The sequence below is a fragment of the Cucumis sativus genome, chromosome 6 (genome assembly GCF_000004075.3).
Source record: "Cucumis sativus cultivar 9930 chromosome 6, Cucumber_9930_V3, whole genome shotgun sequence".
In the NCBI taxonomy this organism is placed as follows: domain Eukaryota; kingdom Viridiplantae; phylum Streptophyta; class Magnoliopsida; order Cucurbitales; family Cucurbitaceae; genus Cucumis; species Cucumis sativus.
Genome location: NC_026660.2, coordinates 18,085,932 through 18,111,232, shown reverse-complemented (window position 1 = coordinate 18,111,232; position 25,301 = coordinate 18,085,932). Strand labels below are relative to the sequence as shown.

General features: G+C 30.1%; 3 protein-coding genes across 4 annotated transcripts; 1 reads left to right on the top strand and 2 right to left on the bottom strand.

Moving 5' to 3' along the window:
• The first annotated feature begins 993 nt into the window (after positions 1–993).
• On the top strand, positions 994–7,878 carry LOC101209539 (ATP-citrate synthase beta chain protein 2). The gene is made up of 17 exons (XM_011659070.2): positions 994–1,136; positions 2,244–2,414; positions 2,519–2,621; positions 3,031–3,096; positions 3,178–3,301; positions 3,503–3,637; positions 3,961–4,021; positions 4,099–4,175; positions 4,340–4,495; positions 4,588–4,716; positions 4,882–5,014; positions 5,112–5,239; positions 5,701–5,806; positions 5,913–5,989; positions 6,077–6,147; positions 6,248–6,532; positions 7,544–7,878. The coding sequence occupies exons 2-17, from the start codon at positions 2,315–2,317 to the stop codon at positions 7,617–7,619; spliced, it is 1,827 nt and encodes a 608-aa protein (XP_011657372.1). The 5' UTR covers positions 994–1,136; positions 2,244–2,314; the 3' UTR covers positions 7,620–7,878.
• Positions 7,879–9,174: 1,296 nt separating this feature from the next.
• Positions 9,175–11,821, bottom strand: LOC101209782. The gene is made up of 7 exons (XM_004144162.3): positions 11,527–11,821; positions 11,375–11,414; positions 11,223–11,293; positions 10,943–11,037; positions 10,301–10,368; positions 9,903–10,013; positions 9,175–9,455 (listed from the first exon to the last, which is right to left on the bottom strand). Exons 1-7 carry the CDS (start codon positions 11,735–11,737, stop codon positions 9,326–9,328), a joined length of 726 nt encoding a protein of 241 aa, XP_004144210.1. The 5' UTR covers positions 11,738–11,821; the 3' UTR covers positions 9,175–9,325.
• Positions 11,822–13,433: 1,612 nt separating this feature from the next.
• On the bottom strand, positions 13,434–18,324 carry LOC101210030 (thermospermine synthase ACAULIS5). 2 transcript variants are annotated; one of them, XR_004217609.1, is made up of 10 exons: positions 18,077–18,324; positions 17,916–17,982; positions 17,695–17,789; positions 16,735–16,837; positions 16,291–16,379; positions 16,025–16,181; positions 14,692–14,767; positions 14,504–14,562; positions 14,271–14,430; positions 13,434–13,869 (listed from the first exon to the last, which is right to left on the bottom strand). XR_004217609.1 is itself a non-coding variant. In XM_004144163.3 (10 exons), exons 1-10 carry the CDS (start codon positions 18,226–18,228, stop codon positions 13,758–13,760), a joined length of 1,047 nt encoding a protein of 348 aa, XP_004144211.1. In that variant the 5' UTR covers positions 18,229–18,324; the 3' UTR covers positions 13,434–13,757. The 2 variants fall into 2 exon arrangements, 1 of the variants encoding a protein (XP_004144211.1); XM_004144163.3 differs by having other exon boundaries at positions 14,271–14,407.
• Positions 18,325–25,301: the final 6,977 nt, after the last annotated feature.

Genomic DNA, 25,301 nt, shown 5'->3' with positions numbered 1-25,301 from the left:
TTTGCATCTACCACATTATTTAAAAATACAAAATTATTTTTTAGTTTCTACATTCTGACGAGTATATGCATTTGGTTTTCAATTTTAAAAATAAACATTTTTAATCATGAAATTTATAAAAACATCTTCTAAAAATTATATCATCTCTAAAACTGTTTTTTTTTTTAAATTTTAAATATCATATAATTATTTTAAAAAATCAAACATAAAATACGTTTAAAATATATGTGAATATTGTTATAAATAAATAAATAAAAACGGTCAATTTTCAAAATCGATGGACCATAGTTTTTTTTTCTTAAAAAAATGTCAATCGCGTGAAAGAAAAGAATGTTCGGGAATTCTTCAATTTGAAGCCAACCGTCGGATCTACCTACCGTCCACCAGCTCCATCCGTCACAAAAGGGCATTGATCCACTGCTACAATTGTACCCTTTCCATTGTGCATTCCCATTTTTTTTTTTATTCTAATAAACGTACATAATATTTCTAAAAAAAAAGCTCTAAATCAAATATATAATCAATAACAACATATAAAGTTATGATTAAATTGACATTCCATTTTTAATATTAAATTAATAAAGTGAAACTGAAAAATATGTTTTGTTTTGAATCGTTAAATTCAACTATTTATATATTGAAAACGAGATTATGGATAAATTTTGAATTCAGCTAAAGAAGCAAAAATTTTCGATTCTTAACTAAAGCTTTTTTTATAGGAAGAAATAAAACACAAAGGAGAACTGATTAACTCGATTACACCTATTTTTTAATTTATTATACTTAATTTTGTATGAAAGGTGAATATTTGCGTATTTGAATTATTGTTGAACTATATACAATTGTTTGTTAGACAATTGGTTGATATTAAATCTGAGGTGGAAAAAAAATAAATGTTTGAAATGGAAAAATGAAATATAATAATGATTGTGAGCCAACTAAGAAGGGGCACGTGGCAGGTTGCTGGATCATACTCTTCTTTCTTGTGGGGTAGCTCTCCTGTTCTCTCAACTGAATACGCTCACCTTCCATATTTATATTCCAATTCAATCTCCTCCAACTTCCAGCATTCAATTTCCCTCTTCCCTTGCATTTCTCCGACGGATTTCTCTCCCGGGCTCTCAGTGAGCTTTCAGGTACGTTTTCTACTTGCATTATTTCTGACTTCGATACTGATTCCTATTTCCCGCCTTTTTTCTTCCACTTATTTTGTTGTCTATTTACTTTCAAATGATTCTAATTTCTGTTTGGTTGTTAAACATCGTGCTTTCTCGTTCTCATTTACTCAGTGCTCTCAAGTTCATGCTGATCATTGACATGTCGTGTTTGTCGAACTTTTCGAAGCGAATTGTTACGTGCTATTGCAATTCGTTGAACTTTTCTTTTTCTTTTTTGTTTTGGAATAAATCTTTGTGTATATGGCCATGGTTTGACGTTCTGTGTTTTCTTTGTTCGGCATTGTTCTTAAATGCTAGCAATAATAGTTCTGAAATTAAAGCGTGTTTCAACATCTTGAATGATGCTCTCAATACGATTTTTCTGCGTAGAAGGATTAATCAATCTACTGAAAACTGAGCAAGTAGAAAAGATACCTTGTAAGAATCTCTTAAGTATATACTTAAGAGTACTGTACAGTGTAGAGATGAGAGAGAAAATCCATTAGGCCAATTACATGACTTAAAGATAGAAAGTGTAGGAAGAAGAAGTAATTAGGTTAACTAACCATATTAGTTTGAGTTACGTGACAATCTGTGCGAGCTTTTATTTCTATGATTCAAATTTGTTAGATTTTCTTTTTGAGTTTCAGCAGTGATCTAGTAGGCGTAGGCTGTTGTTGTTGTATTAATATGCTCCCGTTCTCCCTCCAGTCAGTTCAATGTTGCAACTAAGGTGGATTCAGTTTTAACAGATCGATTTATTTAATATTCTTAGATAAGAAGAAATCCATTTATTGAATGATATAGCAACATGTCCTTGGTTCACCTGTAATGCGCATAGTATTTTTGTTGAACTTAGTAATAAAAGCGATGAATCATTTAATTAATGAGTTTAGTTAGTGGTTTACTGTTCTTGGCTACATAATCGACTTTAGTAGTTGGGAGGAAAATGTTAGGGAAAGTGCATTCATGGCCACCCGATCTAATAAATTACTTGCGTTGAATCTGTGTATAATCCCAACAACATTACTCTATTTAATCTTTTGTTGCACTTTTATTTAAATCTTTGCTGGGCTGTTTTTCCAGGGAAAATAAAGTTAACAGAGAAAAGATAAGAGGAATCACACTGCTATTGGCAGGTCCCTTTGACGCTCACAATGGCTACTGGACAAATATTTTCTCGCACGACACAAGCGTTATTCTATAACTACAAACAACTTCCCATCCAACGGATGCTTGATTTTGACTTCCTTTGCGGTGTGTATTAGTTCTTGTAACTTTGCTTTTTGTTAGATTGTCGTATTAGGTGGCTATGGTTTTTGTACTCTGAACTGAACTAATCTGTCTGACTCACTTTATAGGGAGGGAAACACCATCAGTTGCTGGAATCATCAATCCTGGTTCTGAGGGATTTCAGAAACTCTTTTTTGGTCAAGAGGAAATTGCCATTCCTGTGCATTCTACGTGCGTGATATATTTCTCATTCTTTTGTAATAATTATTTTAACTCTAGTTATTATTATCTAAGTATCGGTCACTATGTTTCAATGGCTTCTAGTACAGGGAAACTTCTTATAATTTAATTGCTACTATACTACATTCCTTTTCAGCTATAGGCCTATAGCATCATATTGTCTTTGAAGACAATAACAGATAATAACTTCTAAGTTGTAGATTTAAATGTTGTTATGTCGAAGATTCATTAATAACCGCTAGTTCTCCATACAATTTGTTTGTTCTTTTATCTCGTTTACAGAAGTTCTTATCTTTACATTCTTTTATCTCATCTGTAGAAGTGGTTCAAGTTTTATTGGTTTAGCAATCAGAATAAATGAATTAACATCTGAATTTATTTATTATATATTTTTTCTCAGGATTGAAGCAGCTTGTTCAGCACACCCAACTGCTGATGTTTTTATCAACTTTGCATCCTTTAGAAGGTTAATAATTGTTGTTTGATGATATTGTGATGTAGAGGAAGTTTTTGTTCCCGTTCACAATCAGTTTGTACTTCCGTGTAGTGCTGCTGCATCGTCAATGGCTGCTTTGAAACAGCCTACCATCAGAGTTATAGCTATCATAGCTGAGGGTGTTCCGGAGTCGGACACTAAACAATTGATTGCATATGCACGGGCAAACAATAAGGTAAGAATGTTTTGATGCTTCGAGTGGTATTGATCTTTCCTAGCTTTGGTAATACAAAAATAAATCTTATCGATCTTATTATGTACAACAAATAAAACGCCACATTTATAAACTATTAGCTGAGTGGCGCGAGGAAAACAGGGTCAATAAGTCGTGTAATCTTCATTGATATTGAATGATTTATCTTCGCTTAATCTGCAGGTTGTGATTGGCCCAGCAACTGTTGGAGGCATACAAGCCGGAGCATTTAAAATTGGTGACACTGCTGGAACGATTGACAATATTGTACAATGCAAGCTTTACAGACCAGGATCTGTTGGTTTTGTCTCTAAATCAGTAAGCAGCCTCTTATTCTTTTTTTTATTTCTTGTTGTCAACTTACTTCTTTCAACCTAATTGTGCTCTTAACTTTCAAGTATGAAATTATGATATTGATTTACCGTGCATCAATAAATTTTTATGGCCGTTGTAGATCTTATTTCAATTTAGTCTATGTGTATTCGACACTGTTCGCGCTATCTAGTCAATATTTTCTCCCCATTGGCCGTCTTTCTCAAGATTGTGTTACGTTTCTCTATTGAATTGTTAAACCTCGTTGGTTTCTTTAAAATAGTTAATCTACACATTAAGACGCGAGATCTTTTGTTATAATTCTACAGGGTGGAATGTCTAACGAGATGTATAATACTATTGCACGTGTTACCGACGGAATTTATGAAGGTAAAGTCCACGGCACCTCACTCGTCTTTTTCTTAGGGCTGTTTGAAATTACACTTGATCAATTCTTGTTTGTACAGGTATTGCAATTGGAGGAGATGTGTTTCCAGGTTCGACTCTTTCTGATCACATTTTGCGGTTTAACAACATTCCACAGGTATTCTGATCGACATCTCTAAAGATACCATTCAATTTATCTAGTCATCTCCGTTTGGCCGCTCAAGTCTTGCACTGTGGGGACTCGTTGGCTGCTTCTGCAATTTGTCATTTGCATTCAATGTGTGTTTGAGTGTTTTTTTTTCCCTTTTGGCTTATTCCTAGGTTAAAATGATGGTTGTGCTTGGAGAACTTGGTGGTCGAGATGAGTATTCTTTAGTTGAAGCTTTGAAACAAGGAAAAGTTAACAAACCAGTGGTTGCCTGGGTTAGTGGCACTTGTGCCACATTGTTTAAATCTGAAGTTCAATTTGGTCATGCTGTAAGTTGATTTCAGAGTTACTCCGCTTAGAGTATTGTTACTGTTTGATATGGTTGGCTGACACATTATTTGCTCCCTTACCTTTCTTATAGGGAGCAAAAAGTGGTGGTGAGTTGGAGTCTGCACAAGCAAAAAATCAAGCTTTAAAGGAAGCTGGAGCTATTGTTCCCACATCATATGAGGCCCTTGAAGCTGCAATTAAGGAAACATTTGAAAAATTGGTAAAGTTGCATTGTATGACTTTCTTCTATGATATCAAGGAGAGCTATTTTCGACCACCCTTGTCCTTGTATATTTGTATGAGAGGAATAAATCATAAATGTTCCTCGATTATATTAGTTGCACTATCACAGATAATTTATTTTGCCATCTGATCCAATCCCTAGGTTGGAGACGGGGAAATTACACCAGTGAAGGAAGTGAAGCCTCCTCAAATTCCTGAGGATCTGAATTCAGCAATTAAGAGTGGGAAAGTTCGTGCACCAACCCACATTGTTACCACCATTTCTGATGAAAGAGGTGTGCTTTCAACCCGATCGCTATATTCTCTTTAAATTGTTGTAGGGAGGGTTTAATTTGGTGTTCTAAAGATTCAATTACTAATTAAAAAAAAAAGGTGAGGAGCCAAGATACGCTGGAATACCCATGTCTTCAATTGTTGAGCAAGGCTATGGCGTTGGCGATGTTATTTCACTCTTATGGTTCAAGCGCAGCCTTCCTCGTTACTGTACACATTTCATTGAGGTTAGTAGCTCATTTCTTGAAAATAAATATCACTTTCTATTCTTTTCTCAATTCACTTCTAGTGATCCCTCTAAACTAAAAAGACAAAAAAGACATGTTTGAAAGTTTGAAACATATCTCTAATCATTTAAATCAATTTAGTATTTTGATTCCAAATTTAGGGATCAAAAACATATTTCAGAGTGGATAATAAAATGAAAATGACGTAGCCTAAGTCTTCTTAAGGAGAAATCCCAATAACCAAGATTATGAATTTTATAAGTGGGATAAAAAGAAAATTAATCTAGAGTATTACCTAATTATCCAATTAACTAGGAGCTTCTTACATCACAAACATAACTTAAATCATTTTAAAATTACTCAAAAACATGTATAAAGTATTTATGGATACACGAGCTACATTTTTTTTTTTGGCATTCCACTATCATGAATACTGTTGTGAAAACTCATACCCTCAACAGATATGTATTATGCTCTGTGCTGATCACGGTCCTTGTGTATCTGGAGCGCATAACACCATAGTAACTGCAAGGGCTGGAAAAGACCTCGTGTCATGTCTTGTCTCAGGTATTTGGTAGCTCTTATTTCATTTACCTTCTAATGTAATTTCTCTTTTTCAAGGTTTTAGTCCCCAAGTCTGGTTTTTACCTGTTGAGTAATTATCTGAAAATAGGTTTGCTTACTATTGGACCTCGATTCGGTGGTGCCATTGATGACGCCGCTCGGTACTTAAAGGATGCTTGTGACAGAGTGAGGATTTAGAACTTTTGAATTAAGATGGTGTCTACGACTCTGAACTCTTTGTATGACCCTATGGTTTTTCTTGCCTTCTTGCAGGGTCTTACGGCTTATGAGTTTGTCGAAGGCATGAAAAAGAAAGGAATTCGGGTACCTGGAATTGGTCACAGGTACGCTCCCTATTGTTTATTTATTTAAAGGATAATGACAAAATGAGAAGAGGGTTTAGTCGTTTGTTTAATGTTGAAAATGGAATTGTGTGTGAAAAAGGATAAAGAGAGGAGACAACAGAGACAAGAGAGTGGAGCTGCTACAGCGATTTGCAAGAACACATTTCCCAACAGTGAAGTACATGGAATATGCTGTGGAGGTTGAAACATACACACTATCAAAGGCAAACAACTTGGTTCTTAATGTGGATGGTGCAATTGGTTCTCTTTTCTTGGACCTTCTTGCTGGGAGTGGAATGTTCAGCAAACAAGAGATTGATGAGATCGTCCAAATTGGATATTTGAACGGCCTCTTTGTCCTCGCTCGCTCCATTGGTCTCATCGGGTAAGTATATACCAATTCTTCTTCTAATTCCTCTTTTTTCTTTTTCTTTTTCCTTCTACGTTTTTGTTTTTGTTTTAAACTTACGCTTCAGTTTCAACAAATACACGTCAATCAATCTAAAACACACAACTAACTCCCCCAAAGTCGATTTCAAAATCCTAATCCAAAATCAAAATGATAATTTCAAATAGGACGACGAATACAAGCATTGTTTTTAGGCTAAAGTAGTCAAGATCCGAATCGTGTCCAGTAGGTTAACAAATTTTGAAGTATCTAACGAAGCTTTCAACTTTTCATTTTAATTTTAATTCTAATTCTTTTACTCTTTAAAGAGACTTTTTAGGAAAACTATTGTAAATAATAATATTTACAAAATATAACATAATTTTATATTTCTGTATTTGAAAATACATCATTTTTATTTATTTATTTTCTAAACCTGAATTGTGTGTTCACTATGTTTCAATAGATTTTGATCTTTCTTAAAATTAAAGTAGAAGTTTATGACTCTTAATCTCGTGTCCAATTATAGAAAATGTATTGAAACTTTGGAGTTCCATCAATACTCGTTTCGTTTTCTTTATTTCTAATTTTAAAGTTTTGGCCTATAAACTCTACTTTTCCTATGTAAGTTTTTTTTCATTTTGTTATTATTTTAAAATGTTTAAAATCTAATCCAAAATTTCCAAACAGTGTAGCTTTAAAATTTGATGAGGAGTTCGAGTGTGGATGCAAGAATTGTGAACGTACCATAAATTTTTTTAGATTGCATGAATCAATTAAATACAAATTAAAAATCTAGAATTCCATGAGATATAAACTTAATTTTCTCTGAGAATTTATCAATGTAAAAGGTATTTTTAGGGATAATTTTTTAAAACAAAAAAACAAAAGTGAAATAGTTAAGCAACAGAGGGTTTAAAATTGATTATTTTTAATGGTAGAATGTATGTTAAGTTATTCTGTAAGAATGATATGGGGCTGATTTACTTTAATCTTGGAAATTGGCAGACATACATTTGATCAAAAGAGATTGAAACAGCCTCTATACCGCCATCCTTGGGAAGATGTCCTCTACACCAAATGATAACACTTTACATTAGAGACCCAACCCAACCCAAACGTCAATTTCCAAATTTTTGTAAAATTATTATTACTACGAATACTGCTATTTGGTGTTTTGTTTTTTCTATTTTTCCTCGCCCTCTTTCCTTCATTACCCTTTTCTAGATCAACGTGTGTGTCCCTCTCGCTCTTTAGGTTTCTAACTGTAATTCAAAAAACAAAAGAAGGATTGTAGTGTTTTTTTCTAAAAATAAATCTTTTCCGTACGTTATTTGTTTAAATGTATTTCCTTGGCTCTTAAGCGGTGGTGACTGAAAGTAATGGAATACTAAAAGTTGAATAAAACGTTAAATATCTTAGATAACTTGATATGTAAAAGAAAATATATTTCCATTACGGTTAAAATAGTATTAAATGATTGATGATGCTTTCCTTAAACAAATTAAATTTATTAACATGAAATAGTTAGTTTTACTTGGTACCAATTAGATTTCAAATAATTAAAATATAACATTTTAAATTTTTTATAAATAATGAAATTTGTTAAAGTAGACATAAATGAAGATAAGAGTCCAACGAAAAGATTTATTATATTTACAATTTTTTAACATGTTATATACTTAATTATTTATTTCTAAAATTGTTACTATTTGTTCTTTTTAGCATTTTTCTAAAAAAATTTAAATGCAAAATTCTTATGAATGGCAAATAATTAAAAATATTTAATTTATAACAAAAATAAAAATAAAAAAACTTAAATAAGCACTAGAAAAACTTTAGATCGTTAGTTTGACAAAAAAATCTTTTTAAATTGTAGCCGAGCTATAAAATGGCTCATATTAAATAGTTTCAAGAAAAGATGATGCAAAACGGAAAAATAGTGAAAAAGTAAGCTTATACTAAAACAAAAAAAAAAAGTAAGAAGCCTTTAGTTTTTAAAATTAAATAGATAAATAATCCTGAGAAATTATTATCCTGACAAAACATATAAAAATATTTATAAATATAACAAAATATCAAAATCTATTATGATAAATCATGATAGACTAAGATAAACTATTATTAAGATCTATCACGTTATACATAAATAGTGATATTTTGTTGTATTTTTTAAACAAATATTTTAGTTTATTATGCTATATTTATAATATTTTATAAATATTCAAGTCAAAATTTGAAAACTTGAAAAATAGATTAAAAAAAATTTAAAACTTGTTATTGTTTTGGAATTTGATTAAAAATGGACAAAATGTGAGAGGAAGAAGAAGACAGTTTTTTAGAACCAAAAACCAAATCCAACTCTCATTACTTCCTAATTCTTCTTATTTAATCTTTCATACTGTTTTTTTTAAAAAAGAAAAAGTTATAAAATTGATTGAAAAATGAAAAAGAAAAATAAGTAAGAAAAATTAAAATTTGAGCCTTCCTTCTTTTATACTTAAACTCTTTGAAATTAGTTTAATTTATGGAAAAAGAAAAGAAGATCATCACCAATCATAAAAGTTTCCAAAACCAAAAGAGTAAAAGAAGAGAACTACCTTATCAAAATGGTGACCTATATAAATAAAATAACAATGTTATAACGGTGTGAAATATACGTAAATATATATGTATGTATGTATATATATATATATATATATATCTGTTATAAACACATCTCATTTCAGTAAGGCATACTCACATTAAAAGAAGATTGGCCGTGTTGAGTTTGAGGATATGAAGTAAATGTTATAAAATCGATTCCAACTGCTTCAGTTGAGGGTCTTCAATTTCGGTTTCCTCCTCTTCTGGAGAGATATAAGCGTCAGCAATGGCCTTCCCTTTTGCAAACACATCAGGAGGAACAGTTTGAAGGAGCCTGTAAAAAGGAAAGATGTTCAGAAACAAAGTAAAAAAATATTGACTAGTTGTTGGATTAGATTATGGTCTCGATTGCAAACGGATGGATTCTAATTTCTAAATGGTAATTTTGTTAAGGATCTTGGAATGATAACTTCTTTTGTTGCTAATTGGTTTGGAGATGAAATTCATGTTATCTTTAGAATGGATCTCGATTTCTATATGCCTCAGATTTTGAAGTTAAACCTAACTTGTATATGTATTTGTCTCTTAGCTACGTGAGTTTAGTTTTTAAACTCAACCTCTTGGCCACGCATTTACTTTTGTAAATCAACAGACCAATAAACTAAATTCAATCTATATTAGACCAGATAAATTCAGGCTACCAGGACATAAATCCAAACTTAGAAAGTTTTGATTGAAACATGAGATACCAGATCATATAAACGAATCAACAGAAGGTTACCGGTCTAGAGCAAGAACGGCATTGTCAATGTTGGTCTTCATGGACTCAATTGAGGTTCCTCGATCATTTCTTGTAGCACGTAAAAGTGAAGAATCAAGTTCTTCCAGAGCCCTTCACAAGTTCAAAATGTTTACAAAAGTTAGAAATAGATCATTTAGTAGACGCATAAAAGTAAAAGATTCAGATCGGTTTTCTGTCCATATCATTCCTAATAAAGTAATAGCTAGCCCTCACATCACTTCATCAACTACAAGAAGCAGCAGAAAAAATAAGCATGTTTAATGCTCATGTTTCCTACTTTTTTAGAAGTTGAGATCCTCAGTAAGTTATCATTTTGAAATTGACATTATCCTCAAAATCACACGTTCCTCTTAACTTAAAAAGATGCTAAAGAAAACCTGAGACATCGGTCAACGTTGTCGAATGCAATGTTTCCATTTCCATCCTCCGATGCATATTGTGCAACCTATTATTGAAACAAAATTTCCACAATTCTATATGAACTCATGACCAGAAAGAACTCAAGAAAAGTAAATGCGATTAAGAAAAATTAGCGCTGTAACTTCCAATATGAAATACCAGTCTAGCAATGAGGATTTCAGTGGAATCAAGTTGTCAGAAGAGCAATGAGGAATGTATATACATATACACTGTTTAAACGAGGCAAAATTGCCGAAACAAGCACAGGCATACTACTACAGCTGAAACCGAAATTTTAATAAAGAGATAGATTAGATTAAGTTCGATCCTATCAATATATTTTCTAGCACTTTTCTCCTAGGTAAGAAACACAGGAAGTAACATATAAAATAGAGAGGAATAATATTGTAGGAGTTTGATCTTATTTACAAGTGTTCTGATATCAAGCTTCTTTTCAAATATTCTTTAACTACCAGAATCCAGCAAAAAATTTGAAAACAGATTACAGAAAGGAAAACGGATATACACAAACACTTCGAGGTCAAATGGAGTAGGAGAATTTGAAAGAGCGGGTAAAGGATCGAGGAATGTTCAACAATTCCAGAAGGTTTTCATCTTACTGCTCGAATATTTACGCGAAGAGATGATGCAAGGCCAGAACGCAAGAGAGATCGGCATGTCGCATATTCTGGTTTACTACTTTCCAATATTTTTCCTGCGATCGAAAAGAAAGAACAGTTCACATTACATAAAATTGCGTAGATATCAATAAATATGAATGTTCACAGAAGTGAAATTTTGAACAGCTGATCAAGTTTCACGAACAATGCAGATTCTAATTACAAAGTGAAAGCAAAATCGAAGAACTAAAGATACGAAAAAGTTATCATGCTTAATTACCGACGTCTTCGATTTGTAACTTGGTCAATATGACGGCAGGAACATAAACTTCAAGCGGATCCAGCTTTTTCCTGAATAGAATGCATCAGAATCAGTTTGATGAACCTCAGCAGATAGGTAAAGGCTCAAACTAATATCACACGATCGTTTACTTCTTCACGTATTTGTCCAGAAAGCTTCCAGCAGAAGCATCTGCAGAGATAAATATTAAAAAACACAATTCATAACGATTTATTCATAGAATTTGTCCGTCAAGTAGAACTAACACCAACGTCTACAATTCGATGAACAGAAGAAAGCATACGGTCAGGAATCAGGAACAAATTTGAGAGGACAAGAGAAATGGAGAACAGTCGCCTACTATCCCGCCAATTGTTCGTGGACAGTGCGCACCTCACTCGGCAGTGATTCTTAGTATTTGCAGCGGTGAATCTAAGCGGCAGAGGCCGAAGAATGGAGGCGGAGGATTTGAATTGCTCCGAGTTAATTAGCGGAGGAGTGGTGGATGTCGCCATTGACGATAGAACATTCGGACGACCTTTTTCCCTCTCTCAGTCAGTCAGGGAGGAATGGTGTTTGTGGAGAAGGAGATTCCGTTCTCATCCATTTTTATCCAATGCAATATCATTCGGCGGGCTTTTCAAAAGCCCTGCGGCATATCCGCCCAACAACCTATGAACGGCCCAATACATCAAACTTGGAAAATCATTTTTTTCTTTTAAATGTTCAAAAGTTTTTCGATCGACCACTACTAATAATTTAATCTTTATATTTTCAAAATTATAATAATACAGTAGTTTTTTAACACTAATAAGTAGGATTGTTCACTATTCCATTTGATTTGGTTTCAAACTAAAACTGCATCCAATTGAACCATATGCTCGTGTCGAACCGAATCAAAATCGAACCATATATACAGTTCAGTTTAAATCTTGGAGAATCTCAAGCCACCATTCGATGAAATTTGCTTTTCTCTTTTAAATTTTGGACATTCTTCGAGCCACCAAAACACCAAGTTCTATAACATTTTCCTTAATTTTTAAATTTTTTTTAAAATGATGCAGTTCTATTCGATTTTAGAATTGGTTTCAAACATTAAATCGAACCAAATCGTATAAAAAACGGTTTCAACATAACACAAACCACATACAACTGATTTCGATTTGTTTCAATTTGATTTATCAAATCAGTTCAATTTTCAAATATGGTATGAATCCACCAACTAATAAATAATATTTAGTCAATGTACTTTATGGAAACATAAAGTTGAGAAACACATGAAAAAAAATGGATAACTTCATAGTTATGTTTCACTCCCAAAAAACACTCCAAAACAAAGTGGGTAAGCTTAAAGTTAAATTACAATATTAATGTCACTTTAGAGACATTCTCTAAACAAAAAGAATCCTCTATGTAAAGTAATATTAGCGACATTGCAAATTTGAACTAAATAAGAAAATATGTGTTCAATCTAAGATTGTTTATCTTAAAAAAAAAAGGTAAATCATTTCATCCATGAAAAAGATAGCGAACTACAATTTAGTTTTTATTGAGATTTAATGAAATTTTTTACACATGTAAATCAATGAATTGAACCTAAGGGTCCAAACACATTTTGGTAAAGTTTGAAGTGATGTGAATCGTGTTGTTAAGAGCTGAGATGTGTTGTTGCATTGTGATGGCCTTAGCCTAGCATACCGACAAGGTTGAACCTCCAAATTTAGTCTAGAGTAGAGACAAGTGGACCTAGAGTCATATATGAACAAAGTTAAACCTCAATACATGTACATGTACGTATATGGTTAAATGAAATTTAGTTTCGTATGAATTAAGTTTGGTTGATGATAAGAAAAACTCGTCAAAGATCTGATAAGGTTTCAAATAGTTGATCAAAAAGTAGATTAGGTCTTGAATTCTCCTAAGACTAACAATAATCGAATCAGTAAATAATGGTGTCTTATAGTTGGAGATGTAAGGTCGTGGCACATCTCACATGTCTTCAAACTAGTCCTAGTAAATGCTAGGAGTGAGTTAAGACTTCTTTTTAACTGTGTTAGTTGTCGTTTTATGCTTATGTCACTTATGAATTTATACAACATCGATTAAGGATGAAGATTAAAATTGACTAATATTTTGTAAAGAGAACCTGAAGCCAACCTTAATTTGAAGTGTAAACCTCTTAATACCTTTGTAAATACAAAAGATTCTACCTTACTACACACCAACATAATATCTATTATAAGATAACTATTATGTAACAATATATTATTAAATATGGAACAAAGTTAAAAGGCTAGTAATAATTCCTTTGATCCTGGTATAATACATTCCAACTATATCATTGTGCTCTGCTTACTTTGTCAACTAACTCTAATTTATATATTAAAAAGATGATCAATAATACAACTAAATTTTCTTTCCTTTTTTTTTTATACCAAATAAGTGAAAAGTAATAATTTTGATTAGATTTTTATATTAACGATGTCTTTAATTAAAGTGTGATATATTTTAGGGTCCTCATTAATTATGGTATATTTATACACCACGACCACAACTCCCCCCATTCAATTGTTTGCATCCAACAACTCCTTGACCATGTATGAATTTTGCAGTCGCTTCAGTGTAGATGTGAGTTTCATTCAATAACCTGAATCAAAATTAAATCGAAACAAACACTATAAATTCAAACCTTTCTAAAATAATCCATAAATTTAAAATCTTAAAATAACAATAGGTGGCAATAAATTTAGTTATATCAAATACTAAAGTACTTTCTAAGCATGGAAATTATTCTAAGTTCTAATCTTCAAACATTTTAACTAATTCATACCTAGTATATATAGTTCTAAATAGAGATGAGTATATTAGACCAAAGAATCTACCAATCGATCCATTTTTACTCTTTGATAGTTAAAGTCGATGCAAGCATTTACTAAACCAACTGTAGTCAGTTTGGTGGAAATTTGGTCAGAAAACTGACTTCGATTAATTGATTCTGTCCGTGTGGAAGGGGTACGAAGAGTAATGAAGGGTAATATTTGAACTTACGCTAAAGAGACAATCTTGTTGATGATTGTGGAAGACACAATTGAAGGACCAGTTAAATAGAGCAACTCCCCATTGATTCTATCCTCAATTCTCTTATCCAATTCCTCAGATTTTATACAGAAAGGATGATCTGATGCCTGTTTTTTCGAAACATATATAACTAAATTAATTTATAGACATTGCTAATTGACGTAATTTATCATATAGTGTTAAAATTAATATTTATCTCATACCATAACCCATCCCCATGTGTCTGCAAAAGATGGTATGTAAGCAGTGTAAGCAATCACATCTGCATCAAGAAGATAACAAAGAGAGATAGGAGAATAATTAAAATGGTTATTTTAACTTTAAAATAAAGTTTTAATTAATCTAAATTAAAGTTTCAAATTTTCTAATCAATTGAGAAAGAGAAACGTACAGTTGAAGGTCTGTTTGATTGTGTTATAAATTGAGGTAAAAACCTCTTTGTGGGTGAAAATTCCGGCTGGTCCTGCCTGAAAACCTTACCATTGTTAAAATTATTCTTAAAGTAAAGTATATGTGTGTTCTCATGTACTAATTTTAATTAATATTAGACTTTAATTTTATATATAATAAGTTAAACATGGTCACGTAACAATTTATTTTCTGTAGCTTTGAAAAGTATTAGTTTAGTTATTATACTTTACCATTTGTGATAATTCAACTTCGGTATTGAAATTTTTGTTTATAAATGATTTTACTGAGTTATTAATTAATCAAAATAACTATTAAGTTTAATCTTTTCTTTTTTTTTGTAATAAGATGTTATGAAATTGAAAATAAATGGAGTAAATTGCCATAAATTTAAAATTATAAAAATTATATTTAAATTTATGAAAATTATATTGTTATATGATGCATTCATGGTAAGAAATAAGATTTGTATGGTAACTTTCAAATACTTTCATCTTTTTAAATAATTTATTTTCTAAATTAAACACTAAATTTTTTATTCGCTATTTATATTTTTTTGACTGAATGTTTAAAAAAAAAATCAACCTGAAATTTGAGAACTAACAAAAAAAAAATATATGTATATATATTTTAAAATTTTATTTTTGTTTTTTTAAATTTGACTCAAAATTCAACTTGATTTCACATTTAACAAATGAAGGGAAAATAATCTTAATTTTTAAAAACAAAAAACAAAAGTTTAAGATCTAATTTGGTAATTGTTTCATTTTTTGTTTTTATTTTTGAAAACTAAGTCTATTTTCTTCAATGATATGTATCTTTATTAAATACAATAAAAAATTCTTAGCCACAATTCCAAAACAAAAATGATTTTTTGAAAGATGTTTTTTTTTCCTTCAAATTTTGACTTAGTTTTTTAAACCATTGGTATCATATAGATAACAAAAACAGAAAGTTAGAAGTAATAGTAGTGCATGTAGATTTAATCTTCAAAAACAAAAACAAAAAATAAAATAATTACCAAATCGAATTAAAATAGTTATAAAAAGAGCCTTAAATTTTTGTTTTTATTTTATCAATGCGACTAAAAATTCAATTTTTATGTGTAAAAGTTGAAAATAAGAAATAAACTTAATTATTTTCACAGAAAATTAAAGACAGTAGTGTCTAAATTATTAATTTAAAACGAAACCATTCAAAACAAAATTCATTATACTTGATTTTTAGATTTTTGCATGAGATATATATGTTTCTGTCAAACGTTCTATTTTTAATGGTTTCTTTTCTTTTTTGTAAAATAAGATTAGAAAGCTGACCTGAGTTACAAAAATGCCATTGTGGTGAAGTTTAGGTTTGACGATGTCATGATAAAAGGATTTGGTGTAGAGTTTGTAGCAAGGCCCATCCTTAACTGGATCTGCTAGGTCTCCTATTATTACATCATATTTCTCCTTTCTCTTCTCCAATTCCACCCTTTACACAAACACATCCCAATTTCAATAACTAAATAAATTAATTTGCATTATTACTAAATATGAAAATAAATGTATAATTGTGTTATAACTAGTTAATTAATTTTTACCTTGCATCGTTTATTACAAGATGAAGTTTCTTGTGACAAAATGCCTCTCGATTCACAGTCAAATGTTTACGGCAAAAATCCACCACATCCTAGAAGCAATCATACAACTTTGATTTATAGAATGAAAACTAAATAAATAAATAAATAATTATGTTCTTCCAAAAGTTAGGTTTATAAATAAACAATACATTTTGTTCAACGGTTAAACACAGGATTAAATTAATTAATTTAGTTGTAAAATGTCATCACTATATATATGTGAAAATATTCAAATAACATTAATAAAAATCCACGAATCTATATACCTTTTTCCTAAAATAAACCCAATGAAAATTCACCATTTGACATCTTTTGTTTTGTTGGTTCAATAACATGTTAATTGATTCAATTAATGAAGTTATATTTAGATTAACAAAATATTAGATCGTTAGTGAATATAATTACCTGATCAATATCGCACATTACAACCTTCTCTATTGATTTGTGTTTAAGTACTTCTCTTGCTGCTGAACCTTCTCCACCTCCCATTATGAATACACTTTTTGGGCTACAAACAACAACCATAATTAACAAGGAAAAGTTAATTCCAGAAACTAGAAACTTCATGTCATTAATCATATTTTTATTAAATTTTATGGTTCTTTTAAAGTAAATATAGCTATACGCATAAAAAATGATACTTGATGTTAGACCTTCTTAAATCACACATCCATATTTCAAATCAAGAAAGACCCTTTTCATTTGACTTTTTTTTTTTTTTCCTTTAACTTAAGATTGTTACAATTTTTAAAACTATTTTTAGTGAAATAAAATCAGTTAATGGCATTGGCATGGGAGAAAATGATATTTCGTAAATTAATATTAAATTCTCATTGCTTAGCCATAAAAACTAAAGACTAAAGTAGACATATAATTTGGATTATAGCTTCAACAAAGAAGTTAAGAGATTTTAATTTAGTTAAGATTTAAAATTAAAAAAAATGAGCTAATGGGTTAAGGGATCATTAAATCTTTCATACAGTATAAAACTTAATTAAATGGACATGTGCAAACATAACATTTAAATTCAAAATATCAACGTACCAAAAATAAAAAATACAAATATAATAAAATTTATTAGTAATAATCTTAATCATATATAAGTTTATAAAAAAAAGAATAGAAGGATTGTATTTCTAAAATTGTTACTCGGTTACCATTTCTTTCAATCAAATCATTGCTAACAACGTTGAGAAAAGATAATTTAAACATTAGAAAATTTCCTTTTTTTGTACTTTCAACGTGCAAGAATGAGGATAAGATAATTTTAATATTGATAGTACAAATTTAATACATAAATAAAAGTAAGATTATAGTTTGATTGGAAAGTGAAAACAAAAAAAATGGAGCAAAAGGAAAACGCACTTGGAATGACATAACAGAGCGGGATGAATTAAGCATTCATGATAAACAAACTCGTCGGCCTCAGCACTTTGCATCTTACCATCGATCATCAATGCCTACACTCACAAACCTTAATCAGATCGTTTTTATACCCAAAAAAAAAAGACAAAAAGAGAAACCGATTCAAAAACGATTTAAAAAATCACGAAACAAAACCGGAATTCGGAACTTGAAAAACGCACTTTTCCGAAACGCTTCGTATCTAAAAGAGCGATATCCTGAAACTCACTGGTTCCTTGCTGCAGAACACTGAAGGTAAGAGAAGGATTTATATGAAAATCCGCGATGAATTTTGTGAAGAAAAACCAAGAGATTTCGGAAATTAATAAGGAAAATCAAATACCGATTAAGAGCAAAGGACCATTTGAGGTTTTCGTCGATGATTTCTTCGTACCAATGGCAATCGTCGCCACTAACATTGTTGATTACAGATTCGTGAGAAGAATTATCGCCATTGGTGTAATTGGTGTGTGAGCTTAGAACTGCAGGACCCATCGGTTAAGGAGGAAGAAGGAGAGAAATGGGAACGTAGTAATTAATGACGAAACAGAGAGGTTGGAAGGTTTGAAGGGGATTTTTGAGATGCTCATTGTGAGGATCCTTTTATAGAAGCAAGCGTTTACTTCATATTTTTTTCACTTTTATTTATTTGTTTATTTTATTTTTAAATTGGTACGAATATATGAAAAAAAAATATTGTATATAACAAATTTATTTAAAATATTTATAAAGTATTGCAATTTTTCGTTTTTTTTAAGAATAGATACTGATAGACATCAGTTATTCTCTATCAGTATCTCTTCAAATCTTAATCACGAAATTTTTTATTCTTAAAATTTATCATTTTACTCAACACATAATCAAAATTTTAGTTTCGTGCTATGTGAGACATAGAATTAAAGGTTATATAAATTAAAATTTTCATAGATCTATTAAATGACGTTGAGAATTTAATGATCTGTTAAATACTTTTAAGAAGACCACGAGCCAATTATAATGTGGTAATAAACTTAATTATCATTTTTGTCGATATATTAAACTTTTGATAGTTTGAATCTTTTTAGTTGGAGTGAATGGTACGCCCTTAATACATCTTAAGCCTCTTATCATTATCTTGTGTATTAAAAACCTAGTTAAATGTCTTATCGACTTCAACATGTAGTCTTTAAGAGTTGTCAATCACTTCATGATTAGCAATCCTTTGGGAAAAAAAAGTTAACCACACTGTTTTATGAACATGGCAATCATCTTCCAATACATATTAAATGTAGCCATGACAAACTGAATTTTATACGTATACTATCTATCACTACAAAAAAATAAAAATAAAAAAAACATCGAAAAATGTATTTTCTGACACATAAATTCAAGTCGGGATTGAAGTCAGAAAAAATTAGTCGGAAGAGGATATCCTGATGCACGAGATATAGTGTCGGGATATCCCTAGAGTACATTTTCCAACGCACTTGCGTCGGGAGATGTCAAGGGATCTCTCGACGCTATATCTCATGCGTTGGGATATCCTCTATTTTCTTTTTTTAAAAAAACATTCCTATCGTCATCATCTTCTGTACTTGAGTAACCATCAATTTCATCATCTTCTTCAACTTCCTCCTCTTTTGCAGTTGTTGTGTACAAATGAACGTATGCGAAAATTCAAACCATGAAAACACACTAAGCAGGAAGTAAAAAATAAGAAAAATAAAATCATACTTTACTTTCTAAACTCACCATTGTTGCCACCAACATAAAGAGCGATTACAACACATTCCAAACTTTTGAATATAACAAAAACAGAAATGAAGAAAAAATACTGGGAGAGTTAGAATAAAGAAAAAAAAACTCAATGATAGAAAAGAAAATTATGAACAAATTCAAAAGAGTTTATATTTAGGATTTTAAACTTTGAATTACTTTCAACCAAGAGGTTGTGACAGAGACGAAGACGGAGGGAGTGGCGGCGGCGGACATAGCGACCAATGATGACGGTGACGCATTGGCACTAACAATGACGACGACAACAAACGGGTGACGATTTATCTCTCTCGACCTCTTCCTCTTTTTCTTTCGATTTGAGTTATGTGTTCTGTGAACACATAACTCAAATATGTATGAGATCTCCAACGCACTTCGTAAATGTTCGAAGATCCACCTATTCTTGACACCGTAAAGAAAAACGTCAGAAAAAGCGTCCTCCATTTCTGACGTTTCACTTATGGCGTTGGGAATGGTTGACATCATCACAACGTGTATTAACATGACGTCTGGAAAAATAATAATCTCTTTCCCCGATGTTGTCGAGGGTTAGTGGACCATTCCCGACGTCTAAACGTACAAGTTAGAAATGGACATATCTGTCGACACTTGCCTATCAGCTTCGGGAATAGTGAAACATTCTCAATGTACGTTTCACCGACACCCATTTCGACGTCGAAAATACTCAGATTTCTTATAGTACATATCCTCAAATTCTATGTATTACTTAATTCCAATCAAATTTTCTCAATCAATATTCTTGTTTATGTTTGTCCAACTTGAAAATTCTACAAATTTTGCTTCTACTCTTATGAAATAGAGAAGGAGAGCATTATAAAATAAATTTGTTTATTAAAGAATATAAAGAAAATAAATATAAAAACGTGACCCGTCCTTAGGATTTGCATAATAAGTGAAAAGGTGGAGGAATATGTTAGGGGTTGGTCCCACTGTTACATAATGTGGTATAATAAGATAGGATTGAGGAAAAAGGGGTTTTCCAAGCGTGGGGTGATTCCACTACCAAAATTTTGTTGGAAACTCCACTTTTAACTACCTACCATTTTCTCTATATCTCTTTTTATTTTTTATTTTTTATTTTTATTTATCTCACGTATTATTGAACCAAAATATATTTGGTAAGATATTAGGTAATGGGTAAGTGAGTGTAGAATCAATCTTTTGCAATGTGTGTGAGGGATCATCTAACATATGAATAATTAAGATATGTCTGTATGTAGTCATATTAATATTAATATGTATTATAGTCACTTATAAATTTAGTACAAATAAAACGGATTCAAACTTTTTTTTTTTTGTTAACTTTATGCTCTTTATATAATATATATATATATATATATATATATATATATATAAAGACTTAAATAATATAAATTATAATAGATAGTTTAGTGGATGATTTTTAGTTTTTTTCCTTACATTATTTTTACTAAAATATAAAGTCTATTAACAAAGTTTATAAATTTGTATTCTTTTATCAAGAAATAGTGAGTTAGATTAGAGAAGTTGAGCCGAGTTGCAAAGGACTTGAAAAGACAATATAAAAACACATGCAATTAGAGCTAGCGTTGTGACACTATCACAAAGATAAAATGAGAAGACATTACAAAAGCAACGGTGCACCCCACTTTTATCCATACAAGGAAAATATTAGAAAAAAGTTATTATTTTCAAAAAATCAATACAAAAAACTATTGTCTTATCGATAGCTAATTGTAGCATTGAGATAATATAGCATTTTAAGAAGCTACCTTGACAGTCAAAAAGAAATGATGTATATGTGAGTGTTTAACCTTCACCAACTATTATTAAGTTCATATAACATATCACAAAACCCTAACTTTCATTTTCTTTTCATCGCACGCTTCTCCCCCGTCACTTATAGTGATAAAATAGTTAAAACATTGTAAAAAAAATAAATAACAATATATTTTGTCTCATGTCATATCATGATAGAATAATTTAACGAAATGTATAAAATATATATACTCTCGGATGCACCAAAATATTTTTCTGGTTAGAAACTATACCTAGTCCGATATTATTATGATAAACCTATATTGGCTATTATTGTGATACCTAAAAGTGAGAGTAATCATTTTCGTAAATCTTTTTATCAACCATTCCAAATTTAATCTTTTACCAACTTCATCCTCCATTCCAAATTTAATTTTCAAGTGGAATTATACCTTTCATCTTTTTTAGATTTAATCTTTACATTTTACTTTTCCAAATTTACTATAGTAATGATTAATTTTTCCTTTTAATGGACGTCGGCTACTACCTTATTTCAAATTAAACTCTACCAAACAATATGCTCTAGAAAATTAAATAATGGAAATTTCGATCTTTTTTCGGTGCAAAATTTGACATTTTTTTCTTAAAGTTTAACCGGGTGTGAATCTAAATGATTAATATATCATCATGTTAATTGATCCAGAAATTAGAGATTGAACCACACATGAATGATTAATCAATATTCTTTTTTTTGTTATGGAGAAACAAAATCTATATGATTTATGTATGAAAGTAATTAGAAGAATGGAAAATTAATTTAAATAACTTTAAACAATTAAAATGTTTATAAAATGTAATTAATCAGTGTTAATGGCAATTATGAAAGAGAGTTTAAGGCATGGTTTTGGAGTAATAATGAGAAAGGGACAAAGAAGCAAAGGAATTTAGGCATTGTCCATTTGGTGGTAGGCGGGCGGTTTCATTTCAATCGTTTTCAAGAGTTTTTCTTTTTCCTTTTACATATATGATGATGAAGAAAAAAGCTAATATTAATTTTGAAACCAAAGGGGATGTGATATATTAAGTCAATACATCATTGTGGGCTCCAAACCAAAAACCATTTTTTTTGTTTTAAAGGTCAACAATTTTCAAGGGATTAATTGTGTTTTGACTTTTTTTTAAAATCAATTTTGTGAGTTCAAACGGCCTTAAATCAAAATCAAATCGTCAAAGTTTTTTAATAAATTAATTAACGATTTCGTAATACACGTCACAATTGCGTTGTTATCTTATTTACTTATTTGTTCTTTGTTATTATTTCGTAACAATGTTGTTATCTGTTAATAATAGACCTCAATAGGTTATTATTATAAGAAGGTTGCAAATTTAGCTAGATGCAAAATAATTAAGTATATAGCAACATTTTTAAAAAAAAAATGCAAATATGACCAAATTTGTCAAATTCTATCAATGATAGAAGTCTATCATTGATAGACCATGTTATAAATATAGGTTTATCGTTGATAGATCATACAAATATATTAGTGATACAAGTTTATTACTATATTTATAATTTTTTTTAAATGTTGTTATACCCTTAATTATTATTTCTAAAATGGTCATCAATTATAATTATCTTATTATCATCTATCACACATAGACCTAGACAGTCATAAACATTAACAAATATCTATTTGTATTTATCATTGATAAAACCTCAAATTTTAATTTATTTTATTGGGGTGAATAGATTGTAAATATTATATTATATTATGGGCGCGCACACACATAGGCATGCGACATTTATCTTTAATAATAGGACTTTATCTTTAATAATAGAGATTTATAAATACAATTAACAAACTAAAAGAGAAAAAAAAGAAGTAGAAAAAGAACACTTGTCCACGAAATACAATCATTATCATAAGAACAAAAACGAAAAAAGAAAAAAGGAAAAAGTTTAAGACGTAAGTGGACACATAAAATGAATAATAATAATAATGAATGAATGAAGAAAAAAGAAGTTTATAAAAAAAAGAATTGGAAATTTAATTTGAGTGTTGAGTTGAGGAGAGAGCTGTAAATCATTAGGCAAAGCGACATAGGGATCCAGGCGTGCTTTGGTGCTCTCCACTACATTACATTTTCAAAATATTTGTATGAGATTTCTTTTTTTCTTTTCCCCTTTTTACTCCCATTAATCAATATATGCACAATTTTCACACTTTTCGTTATATATACACGCACACATACCCAACTTTTTAATTTGGATTTTCACTTGAGAAGTGCCCCAATGACTACCGAAAACCACATGTCTCCAAAAGTGGTGTGCCTCATCACTCATTTGCGGTTATGTTGTCTACTTTTACGCCACTTCTTATGACTTTAATTTTAATTCGATGTTTAGAGATGTGAACATAGTTTCATATTAGTTAAAAGTTGATTCACGTTATTATACGTTTGAGGTTAGAAGTGGATTATTTATAGTTTTAGGTTATTATAATATATAGTTAGGTTGTGTTTGGAGTTGTAGTTTAAATTATAATAGTATGTGTTTGATAATGAAATGGTAAACATTGCAACAAAAAATGATGAAGGTAAAATAGTAAAGAGTACTATTGTTTAATATAGCTAATTTGTGACTTTTTAAATAGTATTTAGGTGGTTATTATAGTACTAAATAGTCTTTGTTTCGATCCGTAAATTTGTCTAGAACTTATAGCATTACTCTTGTGTTTAACGAGATTGTCGAGATTTCAATAGTTCTTTAATGACTTTTAATTTTGTGTCTATTAAACTATATTAGAAATAACAAGAAGTTTAAAGAAAACATAAGTTGTGTCTAATTATACACTAAAACTTTTAAACTCGTGTCAATTTAGATTTTGAAATGTCTTGAATTTGTTATTTAATACTCGGTTGTATTCATATTTATGTTATCTTCAATTCTAACTCAATTGACGCCTGAATTTGTAATCTAATATTTTTGTTCTTTTGAATCACATAAATCTTTATTGTTTACATTTGTACGCCGATTTTAAAATAAAGAAAATTTAAAAATATATATATTAAGGTTTAAGTACATGTTGAACTAAAGTTGAATTTTAAGTATATGTGTTAAATGAGATTTTAGAAGTTCAAGAAATAAAATAATATCCACTTTCACGTTTAAATTATGACTCATTAATTTGATTTTTTAAAGAATATTTTGAGTAAAAAAATATTCAAAGTAGACAATATCGTATCATTTGTAAAGAAATGAAAGAATGTGATTCTCCTCCGACATGAAAAGGTAACATTAATTTAATATTTAATATTGGTAAAAGGTTGGAATGGATTGTTGTATATGGAAATATAATAATGTAAATGAATGAATGAATCAAATTACTGTGGGGAATAAAAAGACGATCAAATTTTCCAAAGATATGGACGAACGCACTTGCAACGGTTTGGTTAGTGCTGCATCTTCTCCAGTGGGTTGCTTTTTAATTTCACCCTCAACCATGAGAATAGAATTTAATACATATATTGTATATACATATACATATACATATATCATATACATATATATATGTATATATATGATTACTAGAATCAGATTAATTAATATTGTTCGAATAAATTTATTTACCTATTTAATTATTACTTTTCTCATTTGCAACATAACAAAGGTTAGATGGAAAATTGAACTTTTACCTCTCTTTTTTTTTCGAAAAGCCAACTGATACATATACATATATATTATTTAGGACGAAAAAGTCTCAGTTTTAAATCTTTCTACTCATATTTTATATTAAGAAAGAGTAAAAAATAATAATATTCATGTGTGTGTATATATATATATATAAAACTGGTAAAGAGATTACACATTAAGTCATTAGATACAATTTGCACACTGTATAGAATGATAGTGTTCAAACTAAAAAGTAAATTAAATAGTATAATAAGACCTACAAATTAAAATAACCAAAAAAAAACTTATAAAAACCTCAAAGCTCGTGAAGTTTTAAAAGATAACTAAGGACATTTTGTACTAGTCTTAAGCTAAAAATGAT

Coding starts and splice junctions, on each gene's coding strand:
- LOC101209782 (XM_004144162.3), bottom strand. CDS start 11,737: ATGGCGACATCCACCACTCCTCCGCTAATTAACTCGGAGCAATTCAAA. Junction 11,294..11,374: donor CTGGACAAATACGTGAAGAA/GTAAACGATCGT, acceptor CATTCTATTCAG/GAAAAAGCTGGATCCGCTTG. Junction 11,038..11,222: donor GTTACAAATCGAAGACGTCG/GTAATTAAGCAT, acceptor TTTCGATCGCAG/GAAAAATATTGGAAAGTAGT.
- LOC101209539 (XM_011659070.2), top strand. CDS start 2,315: ATGGCTACTGGACAAATATTTTCTCGCACGACACAAGCGTTATTCTAT. Junction 4,717..4,881: donor AGGAAACATTTGAAAAATTG/GTAAAGTTGCAT, acceptor TCCAATCCCTAG/GTTGGAGACGGGGAAATTAC. Junction 6,148..6,247: donor GTACCTGGAATTGGTCACAG/GTACGCTCCCTA, acceptor TGTGTGAAAAAG/GATAAAGAGAGGAGACAACA.
- LOC101210030 (XM_004144163.3), bottom strand. CDS start 18,228: ATGGGTCCTGCAGTTCTAAGCTCACACACCAATTACACCAATGGCGAT. Junction 14,408..14,503: donor ACACATGGGGATGGGTTATG/GTATGAGATAAA, acceptor TCGAAAAAACAG/GCATCAGATCATCCTTTCTG. Junction 13,870..14,270: donor AACAAGATTGTCTCTTTAGC/GTAAGTTCAAAT, acceptor ATTTTGATTCAG/GTTATTGAATGAAACTCACA.